Here is a 23,374-nt window from a genome sequence, read left to right on the forward strand (position 1 = left end):
ACGAAGGCATTGGGCGCAGAGAAGCTGCGCAAGTTCAGAGACCTGCTTGGTGTGCAGGAATTGGGATTGAGCTCGAGGGGGAGTGTTGACATATCGAGCTCCACTCGTGATACGCCAGGGTGACCGTTGTGTATTTATGTCACCGACTTGTCAGTTGCAGATGCGGTTGGTACACCGCCCCTGAATAATAGCTACATGATAGCTATCCTTATCTACTCTAGTTCGTGGCTCAGTTAGTATGCCACCTTAGTTAGTTGAGTTTGGTTTGAGACCCATATCTAGGGTTCTTCTATTTCTTTGTACTTGAGTTCTTTTGGCTTCCACAACTAAGAAGAGGAAAATTGTTTTCAGCCTCCACCCTTGTGTGTATTCCCCCATTGTGCAAGCAAGAAAGCTACAAGTGAGACTCCTTCTTTCTCTCCCACAATCTTGACACACATGTTATGGCAACTAAGATACAGGAGTCGTGGGATACACTGGCTCTGACTATGTAGGACATGTAGATAGTAGAAAGTCCACCTCTGGCTATGTGTTCACTTTTGATGGAGGTATTGTTTCATGGATGTCCAGGGTACAGAAAAGCAGAGCCCTTTCTACTACAAAGACCGAGTATATTGCAACCACTGAGGCTTGCAAGGAGGCCATTTGGTTGGATCGTTTGGTTGCTAACCTTGGTATTGCAGATGTTATCCCTACACTGCATTCAGATTCTATGAGTGTTATCCAGTTAGCCAAGAATCCGGGCTTCCATGCAAACACCAAACACATTGAGGTGAGGAACTAACTCACCAAGTTTGATTGATCAAAATGACAAAAGGGCTTTAGATTAGCACTTTCTCCCCTATTTATAGTCTTTCCCCAAAACTAGATAGTGTAGTATTTACAATGTTTAGTGTAGGCTATTTTTACAAGGCTTTTTTCCTACATTACAATAACAACTCCATTCTAAATCTTACAATTAGCACATGCTCCCAGCTATGATTTGGTCTAGGGCTGCTCTGCCAATCTGTCAAGGAGTAAATATCATGTGCCTTGCAGTGATGGCTTCGATCTGGCTACTACAATATGGTTCCCTCAATCATCTACTAGAGGTGGTCAAGGTCTTTGTGCTTGGCAAATTGCAATGGCCATGTCTAGTGACTCCATAGCATGGGATGGATGGGGGGTGGATGTTGTTTGGTGGGATGAGCCAAACCAATAGTACTTGTGGATGCATGTTTATTGTGGAGCATATGCATGTGGACATTGACTTGCACACTCTCACTCACCTTACAATTATGTAATTACAACAATTTGCAAATAGTTATATATGTAAATACATTAAACATGAGAGATCTTATAGCGACAAATGATGGTTTGAGACACAACCATGCACATATAGGGAGGGAAAAGAATGAAAGCCTAGGTGACTCGTAGACAAGAAGAAGTTTTTTGCTTTTACATCATTGTCTTAGCCTTTGTGGTATAGTTTGCAAGAACTTTGTTTACATATACACACTTTGTTGCGTAAGTTATATGGTGTGTAGATTGAACCCACATGTGTGGCCCAATCCTATAAGATTTTATTTTAAAGTGTAAATTATAGAAGTAATGTGTGGCACATATGGCTTAATAGGTAGACAACTTATAGTAGAATTTGTGCATCAAGTAATATTGGACATCTTTGTGCAAGGATAGGGATATAGGCTAGAGAGTGAGAGAGCCTAACCCCCTCAAGACCATAAACATCAACCCCCCCAAAAACCATAACTGCTCACCTCTCTTAAAATATAACCTCACCCCCAAAAAAGCATAATCCCCATCCCCCAAAAGATCCTAATCCCTACCCCTCCAAAAACCCTGAGAGAGGAGTCTAGATCCTCCACTCCCCACCCCCCATCTTGGTCCAAAAAAAGCCTAACCCCCACCCCTCCAAAAACCCTATGAGAGAAGTCTAAACCCACTTTAGTCCTAATACCCCTCTTTGCAATGCATACATGATTTGTGATAATATAGACAAGTGGTGGGTGAAGAGGCAAGCAAAGTTGCCGCACACTTCCCTTGCAAGACCTCAACGTAAACTGCCATCATGCAAAAAATGAGATTGAAGGGTTGATTTTTGCCCATAAAAGCCACATATTTCAAATGCGTTATAAAACTATAGTGTTGTATTTATGAAAAAGGTCATAGGTGATGAATGCAAAGGCACTTGTGATGAAAAGGAGCTCTAATGCAAGAAGTTTTTGACATTTTACCAATGGGAAAAGGGGCTCTTTTCCCTTGCTTTCCTTTACAATCCAAAACATCATGGTCTTCTACTCAAAAGGGGCTTTTTTCCCTTGTTTTCCCCTATAGTCTTAAACATCATGGTCTTTTGCTTGAGAGATACCACATACTTAGCTACTCAAAAGGGGCTCTTTTTCCTTGTTTTCCCCTATAATCTTAACCACCATGGCCTTCTACTGGAGAGGCACTACATACCTAGCTAGGTGTGGTTGGGGGCCGAAGGTTGTCGACTCAAAGTTTGGGCCAACAGCTCCTTGCTCCCTTATGGCCGAGAGCTATAGATCCCCATAGCCCCAAATTCACTTAGCTAGGTAGGCAGTCCCCGTGCTCCAAAGTGCTCACGCTTTTGTTCTAATTCGCAATGTGGGAATTATAGTAGGAATTTGTGTGAAGCTTCGTGTGTAAATCCATATGAAATTTTTTGAAGCGAAACATGTTGAAACTTGAAGCGCTGTATGAGAGTGAAAGAGAGGGAGAGAGAGAGTCTCTGTGCAGAAAAAAATGGAGTACGATTACAAGAAGGATCTGATGAACATGTTTGATCAGAAATTACGAGAACTGTATTGCTCTCTCTCTCTCTCTCTCTCTCTCTCTCTCTCTCTCTCTCATTTCATCGCTTCTGATTTCATTACAGACTTCCATCAAAGGACATCTCTCTCTCTCTCTCTCTCTCTCTCTCTCCTTTCTGCAGGAAGCGAGGCGTGAACAGAACCGTACTCAAAGTCCCCGAAATCGAACAGAAGGTAACCTTTCAGAACAGCCATGGCTGAATCGATCACCTGTCGGTAAGCGCGGCTCCTCATTGTCGTTTCTCTCTTCTGCTTTACTGCCTCAGGTTCTTGATGCCACATGCAATGAGCCCTGGGGACCCCATGGCAGCACCATGGCCGAAATCGCAAATGCCTCAAGGAATTAGTGAGGCTTCTTCTTCCTTGTAACATCGCTGTCTACTTCCTAATTCTGTCAGAGATTGCTCTCAATTCAAAGCACTTTAGACTCTTTCGTTTCCCTGTGTGCTGCCATGGATCATCTTCATTGGATGTATGAAATGAGGAAATTTCAGGCAAAATCTGTCTCAATGGTTCTCTATCTGCATGAATGAAAGTTTGCCTGCTAAGAATTGTCCTTCTAAGAATCATTCTATGTGCTGCCATGGCCTTCGTCGCATTATGAAATGAGGAATTTCTGGGCAGAACCTGTCTCAATGGTTCTCAATCTGCATTTATGAAAGATTGCCTGCTAGCAATCATTCTCTGTGCTGCCATGGCCTTCATTGGATGTACTAAATGTGGAATTTCTAGGCAAAACCTGTCTCAATGGTTGTCGATCTGCATTAATGTAAGTTTGCCTGGTAAGAATCATTCTGTTGGAAAATTCGAGCACTATTCCCCCTTCAAACGATTATACTTAATCCAGTAGCACCTGGATAAAGATATACGGAGAATACCTGTTTCAAAACTGGTTCTGAATCTGCATCATTGCCAAGGATCACTCCTGTTGAAGAAATGAATATCGTTTTCCTTCTGAAGGGATCATTTCAGAGTAATCCGGACTTTCACACAATCTACCCTTTTGTTTCCTTGAACCATGCTGATTATGACAACTGAGGCCAAGTTTCATTAATTTGGCATTTCAGTACTGATTACGTGATAATCATGGCTTGCTTGTGGAAGCGTTTACAAAGTAAAGGGAAGAATTGGCGTCATGTGTACAAGGTAAAGGATCAATGATAAAAATTGTAACAAGAAGATCAAACAAGAGTGTTTTGCACCTTCAATCCCATGAAAATTGGAAGTATTTTTCAATTCTTATTAGCAAGCACTAGTCAATCATATTTGGTTATACAAATCAATAGTTATTGTGGAACCTTTAGGTAGGTTAAGAGCTTGATACTAGTACTAGTGTTGTGAGGTCATCGTGGTTTTACAAGTGTGCTTCAAACGTACATGAATTCAGTCAATGACCTAGCCTACATAACAAGATGGAGTACTTGTCCTACTTGCTTGCTACCACCAAGCATTATCTTCTATTTTGCTTTGATTAGATATTTTTCAAGACATTATCATGTTATTCTTTCTTCACTTGATGCCACAACCAATTACATGGTTCATTATTGGTGGATAGCATTGATTACACAAATTTCAAAATCCAAAAGCTCAATTTGCAAAATATTTTGGCTACTTGGAGGTCTGAGGACATGACCTCAACAATGTCACTCTTCCTTTAACCATTAAGCCATAAAAAGAAGACTTATTACTTTTACTTTGGATATAAATGGTTTTTTTGTGTCAATTGGCAATATTTGTTATCGTTGCTTTGGTTTATTGTCATGATCTAGGCCTACTTTTTTGTGTATGCAAAATAAGTGTCCATTCATCGAAATTTGTTTGCCACCTTGTTAATGTGTACCCACTCTTAAGTACGTGTGGTCTTTTGCATGGGAGTATTTTGAAACTATAGCCACTAGCCGCCATGATCATGCCACTAGTTGAAAAGAGAAGATGTAGGTTTTTATTTGATAGTGTAGATTACAATATCCTCTTGCTTAGAAAGTGTTTTTGTAACTAACATTGTCTTGTAAATGCTTGGTCTAAATCATGACCTTGCTAGGGGCTAACTCTTTTAGAATATCTCATAGCAAATGGATCAGAGCGAATACTCATTGATGTGAGAGAACATTTGGATGAACTTCAGGTATTTCTAAAGCTTTAGAAAGTGCAATTTATTGAATCCATGTACTTATAAAAAGTCATGCATTTTTTTACATTTTTGTTGGAAATTTTGTATTTGCAATATTTGTACAATTATGAACTTGACAAACAAGTGGATGATTTTTGAGACCTCAAGTTAATGTATTCTCCAGACCTTGAGTACAGAGTTTTATTACATTCAACCTGCACCTCCTCATGAGAGAGATCAAGGTGTGAATGTTAGAAAAAAAGCAGAGGCTTTGTTGGCACTTATCAATGACAAGGATAAGATAGAAGAATTACGAGTCAAGGCAGCTGCCAACAAACATAAGTAAAATTTCTTATTGGACTTACCATAACGGCAAGACATAGACACTTCTTAGTTAGCCAAAGTCATGAAATATATGGAATGTTATTATTTGGTTGCTTACATGATAATGCTTTTTTGGTTTTGAGGTAAACATTAACACTCTTTAAATTATCTTATTCTGTTTTTTAGTTTTTTTTCAAAGTTGTTGCTTGAAAATTCTTATTATTCTACTAATTGTTGAATAGGATGGAACCATTACCCATACATGTAGAGGTCTTCTACATTCACTGCTTTTATATATAGATGTCTATGTTTTCTCTTCTTGTTCACCTCCTTTTTCATCAAGTGTTTTTCATTGATTTTTCAAGACTCATAGCTCGTATTCACATGAAATCTCATGCTCTTTATTCCCCCTCTTTATATGTGATAGGATCATGTCTAATCTTTGACTCTTATTCAACTATCTTTTAATCAAATAAAACAATAATTATATGCTCTATAGCTATCTCCTTTTGTATTCAATACTACTCTTATTCAACTATCTTTTAATCAAATAAAACAATATTCTCTTGCATTAATGATATGCTCTATAGCTATCTCCTTTTGTATTCAATACTATGAACCTTTGATATAGAAAATTTGTGTCTAGCAAACTAGATATTTAGCCCTTTTGCATTTCTTTTTAATTTCATTGCAATTGGATATGTAGATACTATGGCATTGCTTCCACCAACTTTTTATCTAGAAATAATGAAGGTGATAGATTGGAGGATGATCAATCCCTATCGACTCTCAACAACTCTCAAAATATTGCAATGGCTAGAATGCAGTATAGGAGCAAGAGTTTTGTGCAACCAAATATGTAAGTTGGTGTGGGCCTTAATATGCATGTTTTCAATAGATGTTACTAAAATGAAAGGAACATTATGTGACTTGGTCTCTATGGACGAGGTTGAGGATGAGATTGTTAAAATCTTTTTTGCTACAAACAATTTTTGTTAGAAGGTAAATAGAGGGTTGGCTTCCATTTCAAAAGGGCCTTGTATAAGTTGTTGGAAACAATTGCAAAATGGCAAAGCAAAAATGCAAGTAGTAATGGAGGAGCAATGAAGAAAGAGAAATCTCAATATCCAATTATTCAAGATCATAAAATAGAATAAGATACAAAATATAAGTACACAATCCTAAAATGGACTATGTAAGGTGTAATAAAGGAGCAATGAAGCAAGAGAAAGCTCATAACCCAATTATTCAAGATCATAAAATAGAATAAGATGCAAAAGATAAGTACACAACCCTAAGACAGACTAGTGTAAGGTGTGTACAACCCCAAGGGAAAAGCCTCTCAAGGAGGAAGAAAACTAAGGAAGTCTTAATTGTGCTTACATATCACACATCAATCTCCTCCTTATTTCTCCAAGGTTATGATGTAAACAAGTACAAGGATTTGGAGGAACATGCTTAAAAAATTTGATCAAGTTATGTAATATTATGGAGGCTTATAAATGCATGGATGAGGCAAGCAACCTCAAATTGTAAGTATACACAGCGACCCATGATGCTAGATTCAAGTGCAATAAAAGAGGCTAAAAACATAGATGATATTAATGTTATCATGTACCAAGGTGTCTATAGTCAAAGGCACATACTATTAAGATCAAGAGTGAAGCTAAGACACATATCTCTTTAGTCTAACAAACCACACACAAATAAAAATAGACAAACGAAGTTGGGCAACTCAATCATGAATTATCATGATATAAGAACTACCCAAGTTATCCACTGTATACTTTTAGATTAGTTGGAAGGCATGATGACAAGCATAGCCAATAGTTAGCATCAAATTTTAAGACAAAATACAATGACTATGAGCTAGTGTGAAGATAATTGCCTTACAAGGGAAAAAAGTGGGACACATGAGGATGTATACATCAAGTTGATAGTGAACTTCAAGTTTGCCATAACAAGGGAATTACCTTCTTAGTGATTTGAGTACTTTCTAGAGCTTAGGGGTGCAAGCCTAATACAAACACACTTATTAGAAGCATGTAAATTTCTAAGAGAACAAAAGCACACAAGCTTGTAGGTTGGTCTTGTGAGACATTTCATCTGACTATATGCTTTCTAAAGAGTAGTCTTGTACTTGGTTGATTCACACATTTATTTATTTATTCATCAATTTTGTGGTTATGTGATGATCAAAGAATCATTTGAACTGATGAGATTTGAAAGCTTATTGCTAGTACTAGAGCCACATGTTAATCAAAAAAACTTTTGAAAATGTTGAGATTGATAAAATTATATTTGAGATTTTAACATAATAAAGAGGTAGTGTGGTCGAGCACACATACGGTTCATTTAGTGTAAAATAAATGGCTTTTACTACTATTAGATACCATAAGAAGTTGGGGGTCCCTTAAAAATCTTGGCACAAAACTATAACATGCCATTTGTGATTCTAATTGTTAATGTGAATATTCAAAAGTGATAACGTAGATTAAACATGCACAAATTCTACCAACTTGTGAAATTCTAAGAGGTAAATGATTCAATATAGAGACTCAACATCTAAGATGTTGTAAGGTTGTTATGTAGATTCTAAGCATGTCATACAAAAAGTTTCTTGAATGTAATGAACCATTTACGTGCAATTCCTTAATTCTAGTTGATGACACTCACTACAATATTAAGTGATAGTTACATTAAACACCCACATTCCATAGTACATGTGCAACCACAACATTTTATACCTCAATCTTTAGATGTTTCATGAATACTCATAAGTTTACATATGTTGTGCATTTCTATTGTAAATTTCAACCTCTTTGACGAATGCATCATGTAAAATAAGTTATGAAAGAATTCACCTAGCAAACATACACCATTCAATAGAAGACAACACCTTAGTAAATGAACTTTTAATATAAACTATGTCAAATTTTCATATGATTGGAGAGAAAAACATGGATAAGAGAATATAATAGTGAAGTTTTGTCAATAACATGGCTCATAAGTTGATACTGCATTTGTTAACCATTCAATTTAATTTTAGCAACACACTACCATGTCCAAAGCTTTTGGAGTCTCTTGAAATGTTTGTTGGTATATTGTGAGCTACATTAGTAAACCTCAAATCCCAACATAACTTTGGGTTCAACTTTATTGGTTACTCTTAATGTAGATTTTTTCTTGAGAAACCATTTTGAAACACAAGAATAAACATGTCATATTTGAAATTTTATTTAATGATTCTATGTGAGGGGAGAGAGAGAGAGAGAGAGAGAGAGAGAGAGAGAGAGAGAGAGAGAGAGAGAGAGAGAGAGAGAGAGAGAGAGAGAGAGATCAGTAACAATATAGAATCTTGTCAGGAATACGCATGTCACACGAGGAAATGGACCTCCAAGTTATGAGGAATCAATTGACATAACTAAGAGACGAAGACAAAGTGCCCCTGCAGCTTATCAAAAAACATTCAAATCTCCACAAACTAAAGTGGTGCAACTACAAACACAACCACATATAATTGTTCCTCAAAGGTTGGTAGATTAGTAATCATACAATTGATCATATCTACTCTCAAACTCATGCATACGATTGAAGCATGTTTGCATATGTTTCTTGTTTATCAATTTTGTCCTATGTTGAAGTTCTTTTGATGCATTTGATAATGTGTTGTTTTATATTGATTTGTTCTTCTTTTTTGCTTTCTTGAGTTTAAAGATATTGATGATGGATGAATGTGTTTTGGGCAAGCTTTTAGGAGATATGTTTCAAGTAGATGAGATTTTTAGAAAAAAATGGAACTATAGAATGTATAGGCCCATTGTAGCACTAATGGCCTCACAGTCAATAGTGGATTGTAGACAGTGATGCTCTCCACTAGATTGCCCCTTATTCAAATGGTATTGCCCACATGTGTTCAACGCATGGTCACATTCTAATTGGTGATAGCTCTTTGAATCTGATATAGGGCAAGGGTGATATGCAACTTATTTTGAATGGGCAGGATAGTGCTCCTCATACCTTCTCTTGGTAGGCTAAGGAGCCATTGGAGCTTGTTTCCATAGATTTTTGTAGACCTATGTGGACAAAGTCCCTTAAGGGGAGTCTCTATTTCATGTTGATTGTGGTTGATTTTAGTAGGATGACTTAGGCCTACTTTTTGGAGTTGAAGTCAAGAGCTTTCTCTTACTTGAGAGATTGGCTTGTCTTCGAGGAGAACTAATCTAGGCAAAAATTAAAGAAATCTAGATTCAATAAAGGTAGAGAGTTTTTCTCCAATGAGATGGCTCATTTTTATGCAAAGCAAGGCATAAAGGCTAGGATCGAAATTAGATTTCCAATACCTCAACTTATCCTGAAGAAAATAGTTTATTTTCTTGTTCCATGAACATGGAACCTACTTAAGGCCATAGAGGGCCTTCTTCAACCTATACACTTTACCACCAAAACATCTAGCTAATATTACAGCCATCTCCTATGGTTGGCTATGGTAAGAACAGTCTTGATAGTAGCCATATGAGTTGTGGTGACAAAGATATCATGGAAATCAACCTGGTTACTATGCAAAACCTTTGGCAACCAATCATGCCTCATGCTTATTCAGTGTGTCAATCACTAAGATGCTTGGTCTTAAAGACCCATTTCACTCCAATCACCTTCTTGTGAGTGGGACATGGCACAAGATACCAAGTGCCATTCAACTTCATGGCCTCCAACTCCTGCTCTATGGCCTTCCACCAATGCTTAGACTACAATGCTTCTTACATGGATGTCAACTCTCTATCTTGCATGGCACAAGTCACTAAACCATGGCTAGTTCACACAAGCTTGGTAGAATGTGTTCGCTGACTCCTTTGAGATCACCATGGATCATCTTGCAATGACCCGTAGTGCCCCCAATCTCTACATGGAGTGTATCACATGCCCAATGGGTAGGAGGATGATGCTCCCCCTATCACTCTACCTCTACAGAAGTCTCTTGAGTATCCACCTCTGGGGAATCTAATGGAGAAGCAATCTCCTCCTCTATAGAAGGTATAGGTATAGGCTCCAAAGGCACTAGCTCAAATGTCCCAACCAACTATCACCCAATATCCAAGAATAGAATGCTCATCACGTCCCTTTGTAGTTGGAACCTCAAAAAACCAAACATATTGGCTCATATAGAGATGTCAAGAGACTAGATCATAGATTTTGTACCTCTAGGACTAGGAATTGTAAAGTAATGAACAACTTCTTGGATATAGGCTCAAACTTGTCTCTAGCCTTCTTTAGAATGTGAATATAAGCATCACATCCAGGAGCCCTGAAATAATGAATATCTAGCTTTAGTCCAAAATTAGCCTCAAATGGAGCCATACTAGTAACGGTTGAAGTGGGTGATTGGTTGAGGATATGAACTATGGTAGCAACTACTTTGGCTTATAGACACTAAGGTGCCTACTCGATGCTGCATCATAGTATTTGCCATCTCCATCATAGTCTTGTTCTACTACTCCATGATCCCATTCTCCTGAGGCATACTAGTAGTGCAACCAAAGGGTATGTAGTATTTGCACTCTTATGTGTGGACCATATCATTTTGACAGGTGACTATGCCCAAATGCTCAAGCTAACTAAGGAGGCACTTAATAGGGAGTTCCATATGACGTAAGAGCAATAGCAAACATGGGTTGCTATTATAGGATTAATGATCAAATGTGTGTGGACTATTAAGATAATCAAGGTGCATGGGTGCCCTAAATATGGACAACATGATATTGAGAGTGTGTTTGATGGTTGCTCTAAGGGATCATAAGGCCATGTTAAGGGCATAGCCATGTCTTCAAGGTGGCATCTCATACTATTATGAAATGACATAAATAGTTTACTCTTATATAAGACCAATATTTGCATTTTCTTATTTAAAAAAATCAACAAATTGACTACTCTAACCCAAAAATAAGCCAAAATCTTGTTGGATTCACTATATGTAAAGCTTTCCTCTCACCTTCATTCAAGCTAATGTAGAAGCCCTTTATCATAAATTTACCATGCCCCTATTAAATGACACTCATTTGTATGTAGAAAATGACTAAGATGGGGATTTTAAAAATCCCTCAACATACATATTTATGAGTGATCCATGCGGGCAAGGCTCAAATGGTCCAAGAGCCTTAGAAAAAATTGTAAGCATGACCTAGTTTGGCTAGAATATGAAGTCCTTGAGAATAAATTAGGTCAGCTCTTATGATTAAAATTAATTTATGGTTGCAAGAAAAGCTATATCCACTAAAGTGTCCACAAAATCTTGACCATTTGAGAAAAAGTAACTTGAAATTAATTGTAACCTAAAAAAAAATTTAATTGGATCATATAATGTACAAATATCGCAATGCATAATTTAGTGATTTTGACTCCAAATGGGCTGAAAAGCCCAAAAACCTCAAAAATAACTATAAATATGACATGTTTTAGCCCCAAAGAAAGTCCCATAGAGTTAATCTCTTACGGTTTTTTGCACTCAATAAGGATAGATAAGTCATGCTTGTGTGATAGATTTTTGAATATTTCCAAGAAGCTAGACAATCATATCATCCATTTCTCATTCATGTGAGATGCAAATAAAATATCTTTTGAAATTTGGTTAGCATTTAGGAATTTGCAAAGTAATCAATGACAATATAATCTTGCAAGGCCCAAGAATCCCTTTTCTACACATCATGTTACAAAATATCACATTGCTTTTCACAATATACTCGTAAAATCATGTGCTAGATGCATAGGTAAGTAAGAAATACACTTATTGTGCTAAGCAAGAAAGTGATGACCCCTAAAGCATGAAGGTCTAACTACAAATATATCAAAATACCAATGAGGTTATTTTAGCATGAAGGCCTAACTGCAAAGTGTAAAAATTACATGGCGCAGTGAACAGAATCTGAGAAAGAGATAGAGAGTACACAACAGATAAGAGGAGAATTAAAAAATTATTTAGCTCCAAAATTTTGATACAAAGATGGCTCTGTCCACCCGTGCGCTTCCACTATGAAGCTTAGATAGTGATCTAGATAGAAAATAGGTGAAGAGCTTAAGGCTAGATGGAACAACTTTGACTAGGTGAAAGATAGATGATGGATGGCTATAAAGGGGTTTAGCTTTTATAGCCCGTGAAGGAGGTTAGGTCAGCCTGACCGAGCTACCATATGAGCCTCCACTAGTCAGCCAAGGAATATTCCCTTTACCGGCGGGAGCCGCTTCCATGGCCCCCAGACCCCAAAATAGGGGCCCCTGATAACTCCCTTACCCCACAACTCAATGCAATGTGCCTCAAGTTGCTACCAGCTTAACTACTCAGTCTAACCCAAAGATTAGACCCAGAACGGTCACCATTTTCCCATCCAGTCACATAGACCTTATGTGACATACAAGTCTGGACTCAACCAATATCCAGGCTCACATAGGGCTTCTCCTCATAATGGGTGCATTACAACTTTGAGCACCATGGATCATTGGTGGCACCTTATGAGGGTGGGGCATTGAGCATACATATCTAACACCCCCCCTCAATGTCCACCCACAGGTGAACTATCTCCTCGGCCCAATGCCGAGTATTTGAAGATGAACTTGAAGCAGATCCTTTGTAAGTGCTTCGGTGAAGATATCCGCTTCATTTCCCTCTGTTGGACAATAGACCAATTCCACTATCCCATCCTCGATCAAATCATGCACATAGTGATACTAGATCTCTATATGTTTGGTGCGCACATGAAACGCTAGATTTTTGGCAATGGTGATGCAACTCTGATTATCACATCTCAGCACAGTTGGTTCTTCATCCTACACTCCCATATGCCATAGGGTCCTTCTCACCCATACAGCTTTGCAGCAAAACAAGCTACCTTGTACTCTACTTCGGTACAAGACAATGCCACTATTGGCTGCTTCTTACTAATCCAAGAGAAAATTCCCAAACCCAAAGAGAAACAATAACTAGAAACTGACTTCCTAGAATCATTGTCTCCTGCCCAATCTGAGTCACAATTCCCCTCAAGAGAAGTTTTGAAACTGTATGTGATACCATAGTCAAGAGTTTCCTTCAAGTATCTGAGCCCCTGCATCCCAGCTTTGCAATGACTCTCATGAGGCTTGTTTGAGAACCTGCTCAAAACACCAATAGTAAAACTGGTGTTACACAAGTAGATCGGACTACCGACCAACATGCTGTACCTCCCAATGTCTGCTAGTGGTGATGTATCCTCAATAGATAACTTTGCATTCACCTCCATAGGTGTAGCTATCTCCTTGCACTCAGTCATGCCAAATGCCTTCAAGATCTCCCATGCATACTTCTTCTAAGAGATGAAGATCTTTTGTGGCTCTTGCTAGACTTCAATCCCCAAACAATAGTGCATCTGCTGTCATTTCAAACTCAAAACTCAAAGCCTTTCGAGTTTGGTTGATCATATCTTCATAGTCACCTGTAATAATAAGGTCTTCCACATATAGGACAATCACTATAGATTTTTCACTATCCATGTAAACATACAAGTTAGCATATGAGGCACACCTTTTGAAGTTTAAGCTTAAAAAGAACTCATCTATCCGATGATGCCATGCTCTGGGGGCTTGTTTCAGCCCATACAATGCCTTCTTCAGCTTACACACTTTGTTCTCAGAATGGGGGGCCTCAAACCCTGGTGGCTGGGCCATGTACACCTCCTCCTTGAGGTCACCATTTAAGAGTGTTGACTTAACATCCATTTGGTAAATTGGCCACTACTTGTGGGCGGCCACTACAAGTACTATGTGAATAGTGGTCATTTTGGTAGTTGGGGCAAATGACTCTTGAAAACCAAACCCTTCAACCCGTGAAAATCCATGGGCAACCAATCTAGCTTTGTACTTTTCTAAGGTACCATCAGCCTTATACTTTACCTTCCAAATCCACTTGGTGCCAATAAACTTTCACTTTGCTGGCTGATCCACTAGCTCCCAAGTGTCATTCTTCATTATGCTATCATACTCGGCTTGCATAGCTGCCTTCCATGCTAGATCTGCAAGTGCTTCCTCTAAGTCAGTTGGCTCCTTTACTTCTCTCATAATCTCAGCCAATCAAGGCTATATTGACCATGTGAGCAGAAGCCCTCCTTTGCTCCTCTATTCTCTGAGACCTCCTCGGTCTCGTCTGCATTCTCCTCAACAGATGTAGGCATAGGATTATTGTGGTCATAGAGCTGCTTCACCCAACGGGTAAATGGCTTTTTCGGTGGGGTGATGTCAGGTTTGTGAACTTTTTCCTCATCATCTGAAGATGATGCTTCCTCCTCCTTAAGGATAGGGACAGTTCTCGTGACAAGTTCATAGTGGACTACTTCTTCACTTGATGATAAAGTGGAAGAACTTGCCTTCTCCTCCTCCACTATATGTGGGTGCTCCTTGAACACCACATCATGGCTCGTGATGATCTTCTTTGCCTCTTGGTCATATAATTTGTAAGCCTTCTACTCATCACTATAACCCAAGAAGGTACATTTTCTACTTTTCGGTTTTAACTTGCTTCTCTTCGCATCTGGAACATATGCATAACATTCACATCCAAAAATTCTAAAATGTGAGAAAGATGGTTTCTTACCAGTGTAAGCCTCATGAGGTGTTTTTTCCTTGAGAGCTTTTGTGTAGCTCTGATTTAGAATGCAGACTATTCCTTTCTTCATATACAATATGATTGCTCCAAATTTTCAACTTCATCAATCAAATAAGTAGCCAAAAGATTTATAGCAAAAGGTTAATGAGAGTGTTCTTCATCTAGAATCACTTAATGTAAAGCTATATGAAATGAACAATGAAGCTCCTATATCAATTTTCAATTGTAAATGTTTGAGTCACCCTTTTAGGTAATTACAAAGCAAGCTCCTTTTTTGTTTATTTAACTTGATAGTTCCATGTGGGAGTTTAGGGATCAATCTAGACCATTATCAAACTCACCTTCACATCTTATTGAAATGACTACTCAACGATCTCAATCTCAATGTCAATTTCAGTTCAATGAACAACAACAATAAATATCTCGCAAAAGGTAACTATGAATATCATGGGGTGGTTTGATAACCTAAGGAAAGCTATATGAAAATTATTAGCCTAATTTTTATTTAAGTTCTTAAATGGACTTGATTTCTATTTTAGGCTTCCCTTGTCAAAATCATCCCAAACTAACATTTCTTTTTTTTCACAATTGTATATTGGCATACTTGAGTCTAGAGATGTAGATGCATTATCAACTAGCTTACCTTCATGTATGATAAATACTACTTCACATATCAACTACACTTTCAAGTTCCATCAAATAATCTTGCACAAGAAATGTTTGTTAAAAGGTGAATAACAAGGGATCTTGGTTGGAACATCTTATATAAAGCTATATACAAATAATTCAATGCAAGCTTCCTTTTGAATTTTTTGAGGATGATAATTCTCTAACTTTTTTTTTTGCATGCTTGAGTCTAGAGATGACTATGGACTCTCAATAAGTTTGCCTTCTTCAACTATCAACATCAATGCCTCACAATTTGAGCCCCATTACCAAATGCAATTAAATAGGGAACTACAAAAAATGTCTTGTAGAAGGTGAATTATAATGTTTAACTATGCTCTCAATCTTATAAAATTTGTGTAAATATACACACAAAAATAGCAAAGTAAACACGTTTCTAAATTATACTCTACTTGTTTAATTCTAGCAATAATGAATTGCTAGTTGAGTCCCTTCTCAGTTTCTATTCGTTGTTGCATCTTGCGGTCTAGGGATCAATACAGATGTTCAACCCTTCTCAACATCTATTTGTTGCATCTTGGAGTCTAGGGATCAATACGGGCGTTCAAAAAGTTTGCCTTCATCTACACTCAACATGAATCTCCCACATCCTCAACCTCAAAGGTATGTTTGTTAACAATAGTTAAGATAATGTTATTTGTTGTCTAGTTAGACTAAACACAATATTATTAAGCTAGGTATATATGGTCTTATCTTCATCAATCTATGGCCTCCTCCTAAGATGCTCCTTATAGCAATAAACCACGACTCTATTTTTACTCGATCACAATTCAATCTCTTAGAATTATCATAGATTAAGTAGAAGATGCATAGTATACAAGGATCATGCGTATTTATGTATAATGGATGTAGGGACCAATATGGGCGATCTACAAGCTTACAACCATATTCTAATAAAAATAAACCTTCTCTTGAGCCACACACTATACAAAGTGACATTGACTTTGATGATGACTTCAACCCTCGTAAGTAGTGTTGTGGTAAGGTCCATTTTTTAATTCAATAAGTGCAAAATCAAAATCTAACTAACATTTAAAAAAAAATTGAGCAGTAACAAAATATATATAATGTTGAGAACCTTATTATTGAAATTTTAACTTGAAATAACAATTATATTTATTAAATATAAACTAAAATAAATATTGAAATTTTATCATCTAAACTTACATGCTAACCATACGTGTTGTAGTTTGCAAGTCTAATTTCATTGAGCTTGACAATAATTACCAAGAGCTAACTTTAGAACCTCTCTATATTTAGACTTTACTATACACATTTCCCTTTATTATTTATACAATTTGATTGGCCTTCTTTATCAATATTTAACTAAGTTATCATGTCCAAAGCCTTTTGCAAAATCACTTCATATTATGCAAGCTATTGTAAAGTATTTGTTCAAATCAATTGCCATGTCTTTCTATTGTGCACTGATCAATCACATACACTAACAAAACTCAATTTACTTATTGTAATGACAAGCATGACATAACATGCATGTCATTGTTATAAGCATATGGTGCAGTGCATTAGATTAACATATGGAAAAAAAGATTGAAAAGTGTTTTGTGAAAGAAATATATTTATTAAATAAGGCTCAAAATTTTTGTATCCATTAATACACTTAGGAGTATATTTTTTACCTTCCTAAGTGACCTCCCATGTGTTGCTTGTTGAACCACTCCAAACCCATGCCACATCCTATTGGGTTGTGAAACCAAGTTCTACATTTGACTATTCTTGAGCAAGAGCCAATTTGAAAGATTGTTGGCTATGATCCTACCATCTGCAGAGAGGGAAATACATTGCATACAAATGTGATGTGAGCTAGAGGTATGATCTTTTCAACAAGTAAAATAAGAAAAATAAGCAAAAATATTGAAATGGAAGAAGAGATAGGGAAGAATTCTACATGTTAGAATACTTAATTAAAAAGACACGTGCATGTAGACATGCGTGTGCGTGTGCCTGTGCATGTGCGCGTGCGCGTGTGCGTGTGTGCATGTGCACGCGCGCGTGCGGACATCCACCTGTGCCCATGCATGTATTTATGTAGACAACATGATAAGAAAATCAACATACAAAATGCATCGAAAGGAGGCATTGTCAAAATAAATCCTAAGTTGAAAATTTGCATGGTCTTTTGACATTGTAGATTCATCACATTTACATTACTTGTATACAACTAGGCTACAAGAATGTCTCCTTGCACATTGCATGCATGTGCATATAAGGGCTTATAGTATTTTTAAGAATGTAAATTTTTTTCTAACATCATGATGCTTGTCTATGTATAATATGAGAATTTGGAAGACATTATTTGTCAAGATTGTGGGAGAGAAGGAAGGAGTCTCACTTGTAGCTTTCTTGCTTGCACAATGGGGGAAGACACACAAGGGTGGAGGCTGAAAACTGTTTTTTTTTCTTCTTAGTTGTGGAAGCCAAAAGAACTCAAGTACAAAGAAATAGAAGAACCCAAGATATGGGTCTCAAACCAAACTCAACTAACTAAGGTGGCATACTAACTGAGCCACGAACTAGAGTAGATAAGGATAGCTATCATGTAGCTATTATTCATGGGCGGTGTACCAACCGCATCTGCAACTGACACGTCGGTGACATAAATGCACAACGGTCACCCTGGCGTATCACGAGTGGAGCTCGATATCTCAACACTCCCCCTCGAGCTCAATCCCAATTCCTACACACCAAGCAGGTCTCTGAACTTGCGCAGCTTCTCTGCGCCCAATGCCTTCGTAAATATGTCAGCTACCTGATCCTCTGTGCTGACATAAACTAGATCAATAAGACCTAGTAAAACCCTCTCTCGCACATAGTGATAATGCACCTCAATGTGCTTTGTTCTAGCATGATAGACTGGGTTATTTGCCAAGTGTATACTACTCATGTTGTCACAATAAATGACAACTGGCCCATCTGTAGACTGATGCATATCATAAAGTAGCTTATGCAACCAAGCTACCTCACATGCAGCCATTGCTGCACCCCTGTACTCGGCCTCTGTGCTCGACAAGGCAACTGTAGGCTGTTTCTTGCTGCTCCAAGTGACTGCAGCATTCCCAAAAGAGAACACATATCCACTGGTAGATCGTCTATCAGAAATGCTACCAGCCCAATCAGCATCAGTGTATCCATGCAACTGTATCTGAATCCCAGTCTCATAAAATAGTCCATACGGCAATGTGGACTTCACATACCTGAGTATGCGTCTAGCCGCATCCAAATGCGATTTCCTTGGAGCCTGCATAAACTGACTTACCAATCCAACAGCATAGCTCAAATCTGGCCTGGTAATAGTCATGTAAATCAAGCTTCCTACTATGCGTCTGTACATAGTAGGGTCTTCCAGAAGCTCACCTGCATCTGCGCTCAACTTCACATTCTGCTCCAAAGGAACTGAAATAGGCTTACAGCCTGTCATCCCATATTTGGACAGCATGTCCAATCCATACTGCCTCTGCAAGAGCTGTATCCCACTTGGTGATCTAATCACCTCAATGCCCAAGAAATAACGCAGCTCTCCCAAATCCTTCATCTCAAACTTTTGCTTCAATAGCATTTTCACATGAAGTATATCTTCATCACTGTCACCTGTCATAATCAAATCATCAACATAAATGACAAGCAGCATAATACCTTTCTCTGTCTTTCTCACATAAAGTGAGAAATCTGCCTTGGAAATCTGAAAGCCAATAGTGACAAGATACTGCCCTATCTTGTCAGACCATGCTCTAGGTGCTTGCTTCAAGCCATACAAGGCTTTCTTCAACCTGCAAACAAACTCAGAATGAACATCATGCACATAACCTGGTGGCTGCTCCATATAGACCTCTTCTTGCAAATCACCATGCAAGAAGGCATTCTTTACATCCATCTGATGTAAAGACCATCCCTTTGATGCAGCCATAGCAATGACTGCTCTTACGGTTGCCATCCTTGCAACCGGACTGAATGTTTCTTCATAGTCAATGCCATATGTTTGTGCATACCCCTTGACTACTAATCTTGCCTTGTATCTGTTCACAGAACCATCTGCATTGTGCTTCACCTTATAAACCCACTTACAGCCAATTGCATTTTTACCTTTAGGCAAAGGTACCAATTCCCATGTAGCATTTGCTTCCAAGGCATCCATTTCTTCATCCATGGCTTTCTCCCATTTTTCTTTTCCCATGGCTTCCTCAAAAGAAGTGGGTTCTGGTTCCTGTATCACTTTAACCATATATGCATAATGAATGGCTGTAAATCCATCATATTTCAGCCTATCCACAGGATACCTAGCTCTGGTAGACCTGCGCAAAGTAGGTTCACTCCCAGGTGCTCTCAAAACATCCCTGGTCTTCCTTACTCCAGGTGTAACAATGGAAGGAATACCCAACTCATCATCAATGCTCTGTTCTGAGCCACTGGATTCACCATCCACATAAGAGTGACCTGCATTCACATCAAACATGGGCTGATCAACCTTCTCTTTTCCTTTTCGCGATACCTGCATACCACTATCTGCATTGCTTTGAGAAGATTCTCCTGATCTCAATCTGCCTGTCCATGGCGAAGAATGTGAACCACTGCTAGAGGATGCTCCAGGTCCACTAATATTTTGTGACTGCTGCTGTGAATTCTGTGCAGCATTACCATTTTGTGCATCTATATCATCAATCACATTTACTGGTTTATACCAACTACTCATCTCATCAAAAACAACATCTCTGCTCACTGTAAACTTACGAGTAGAAGGGTTATAGCATCTATACCCTTTTTGCTGCAAAGAGTAACCAATAAAGATGCACTTCTCAGCTTTTGGATCCAACTTGGATCTCAGCTCATCTGGCACATGTACATAGGCAATGCAACCAAAAATTTTCAAATGAGAAATATCTGGTTTCCTACCAGTATACCTCTCCTCTGCAGTCATTCCATGTATTGCTGCAGTGGGAGTCCTGTTCATTATGTAGACTGCTGTAGCAACTGCTTCAGCCCAATAAAAATCTGGCAAGTCTTTTTCATTGAGCATGGCACGAGATACCTCTCCAATATGCCTGTTTTTCCTTTCTGCAATTCCATTTTGTTGTGGGGTATGACTGCATGAATATTGCTGCTTTATGCCATGCTCCTGCAGGAACCTTGCAAACTCATTTGAGAGGTACTCTCCCCCTCCATCTGACCTTAGGCATTTTACTTGCAGACCTGTTTCTTTTTCAACCATAGCTTTAAGAGTTTTGAAATGCCCAAAAACTTCACTTTTCTTTTTCATAAAATACACCCAAACTTTTCTGCTATAGTCATCAATAAAACTGACAAAATAATGACAGCCTCCAAGAGATGTAGCTTTAGTAGTCCACACATCAGAGTGGATTAATTCCAATGTCTTCTTACTCTCTTGAACATGTCTAGGAAATGGTTTCCTTGCCTGTTTTCCAAACTGACAGGCTTCACATACCTTATGCATTTCTGCAACCTTGAATTTGGGCAATCCTGCAACAATATTTTGGGCCTGCATTGATTTAAGTCGCTGTACATTAACATGACCAATGCGTTTATGCCAGATATCAATATCTGCAACTACACTGGTCCCATGTGCAAACATTGCTGCACTCAATTCAGACATGTCTGCATCCAATGTAAACATTCTGCCCTTCTTCTTTCCTTTTGCTACCAGCGACCTTTATTTTTCATATCCTCAACAAAGCATCCATGAGGATTAAATCTGACCTGCAAACCCTGCTCAACCATTTGACCAACAGAAACCAGATTCTTGGTGATATTCGGGACATGAAATACATCGGACAGGTATTTCTTTTTCCCATCCTGCATAGACAAAGGAATTTTTCCAATCTGCACAATCGGATGTGCAGTATCATCACCAGTCTCCACAAATCCTGGTTTTTCCATTTTCCTTGCATCCTCCATCCATTCTGCATGACCTGTCATGTGGTTTGATGCACCTGAGTCAACATACCATACATCGTTGCTTTCTTCTGCACTTGTCACAGAATTGTTCATGTGCTGCACCATGAACAAATGCTCATTTCTGTCATCACCCTGTCTACTAGAAGATGCATAATTCCCTTGTTGCAGTTTTCCATTCATGATGTCATTCTGCTTTTTATAGCAGTCTTTAGCCATATGACCCATTTTACCACAGTAGTAGCATTCAACATTACTGTTTGCATTTTGACCTCTTTGCCATCCACCACGACCTCTTTGGCTCCCCCTGCCTCTAGAGTTACCACGTCCTCCTCCATAGGACTGGTTTTCTTGAGTTTGCTGCATATTCTGATTTCTGCCACGGCCTCCAAATCGGCCTCCTCTACCTCTGCCTCTACCTCTTCCAGCATTTGAGTAGAAGACAGCTTCTTTTGAAGTTCCTCCTGAAGAAGATGCACCACCATTTCTCTGCTCCTCAGAAATTAGAAGAGCAATCAACTCCTCAAAATCAGGAAATCTTTCACGAACTGAAATGGATGTCCGAAACTGCGCATAATCCTTTCCTAGACCATTCAAGGTCACAGAAACTAAATCATCATCTTCCACTGGCGACCCAATGGAAGCAAGTGCATCTGCAATCTTCTTCACCTTCATGTGGTAGTCATTGATGCTCATATTTTCTCTTTGCACATTGTGCAACTCTTGCTTGAGCTGCATTTTCCTGGCTTGCGTATTTGTGCTATACATCTTTGACAGAGTATCCCATGCCTCCTTTGGCGTACTTGCATCTTGAATATGCACAATCATAGAGTCTGAAATGCTGATAGACAGCCAATACATAACTTTCCTGGCTCTCTCATGCCATGCTTTGAATGCCTGCATTTGCTGTTGATTGGGAACATCAGGAAGAATTGGTTCTTCTTCATTTCCTGCAACAAATTCCCAATATCCTTTTCCCATAAGGAAATTCGTCATTCTAAACTTCCATGCTTGGAAGTTGTTCTTGTCAAGCTTTTCAGTTACAATCTGTGAAAGAGAATCAGACGCCATTACAGAATACTGCAAAAAATTCTGTCACTGCAAAAAACACAGCTTCACCCTCACAAGGGCAAATCTGCAAAACTGGCGAAAGTGGTATTTGACCACACAGTCACTTCCTAGTGACGATTTTGCATAAACAGGAACCAAGGATGATTCTGTAACTCCCAATGTCTCTGCACACAAGCATACGATGCAATCTCTGTGGTAACTTTTCACCGACCTATAGAACAGTGGTCGCACAGCATAAAACAGGGCCTTTTCCTGAGTGCGTGCAGAAAACTTCCGCCTTCAAAACAGGCCCCGAAATGGCCTCAAATCAAAAAAACAGGGTCGCCAAGAGCTAAAGCTCTATCCCGCAGCATATACTGCCCTCTTGCTTCAACGCGAAGGGCGTCTCAACCTGAGACAATGCACTCCTGCACTTTCCAGCTGTGCTACCTGCAGAGATCTGCTCCCAAAACAGAAAATGAAAGCAACACTGCTCCTCTTACCAGACCACCGCGAGCTTGGCTTGCTTTCTTGAGCTCCTTACCACGAACAAGGCTCTGATACCATGTCAAGATTGTGGGAGAGAAGGAAGGAGTCTCACTTGTAGCTTTCTTGCTTGCACAATGGGGGAAGACACACAAGGGTGGAGGCTGAAAACTGTTTTTTTTTCTTCTTAGTTGTGGAAGCCAAAAGAACTCAAGTACAAAGAAATAGAAGAACCCAAGATATGGGTCTCAAACCAAACTCAACTAACTAAGGTGGCATACTAACTGAGCCACGAACTAGAGTAGATAAGGATAGCTATCATGTAGCTATTAT

General features: G+C 38.7%; 1 protein-coding gene across 3 annotated transcripts; it reads left to right on the forward strand.

The window, feature by feature from the left end:
- The first annotated feature begins 2,458 nt into the window (after nucleotides 1-2,458).
- Nucleotides 2,459-17,413, forward strand: LOC148020799 (uncharacterized). Of its 3 annotated transcripts, none has more exons than XR_015694750.1 (11): nucleotides 2,459-2,825; nucleotides 2,957-3,008; nucleotides 3,101-3,180; nucleotides 3,902-3,980; nucleotides 4,876-4,959; nucleotides 5,129-5,286; nucleotides 5,975-6,127; nucleotides 8,634-8,801; nucleotides 15,754-15,873; nucleotides 16,051-16,183; nucleotides 16,433-16,506. XR_015694750.1 is itself a non-coding variant. In XM_087699456.1 (11 exons), the coding sequence occupies exons 1-11, from the start codon at nucleotides 2,767-2,769 to the stop codon at nucleotides 16,551-16,553; spliced, it is 1,149 nt and encodes a 382-aa protein (XP_087555582.1). In that variant the 5' UTR covers nucleotides 2,459-2,766; the 3' UTR covers nucleotides 16,554-17,413. The 3 variants fall into 3 exon arrangements, 1 of the variants encoding a protein (XP_087555582.1); XR_015694751.1 differs by having other exon boundaries at nucleotides 16,063-16,183; XM_087699456.1 differs by having other exon boundaries at nucleotides 16,109-16,183; nucleotides 16,433-17,413.
- The last annotated feature ends 5,961 nt before the right edge of the window (nucleotides 17,414-23,374 follow it).

The sequence above is a fragment of the Lygodium microphyllum genome, chromosome 18 (assembly GCF_053477565.2).
Source record: "Lygodium microphyllum isolate KBCC chromosome 18, Lygodium_microphyllum_v1.1.10, whole genome shotgun sequence".
NCBI lineage: Eukaryota > Viridiplantae > Streptophyta > Polypodiopsida > Schizaeales > Lygodiaceae > Lygodium > Lygodium microphyllum.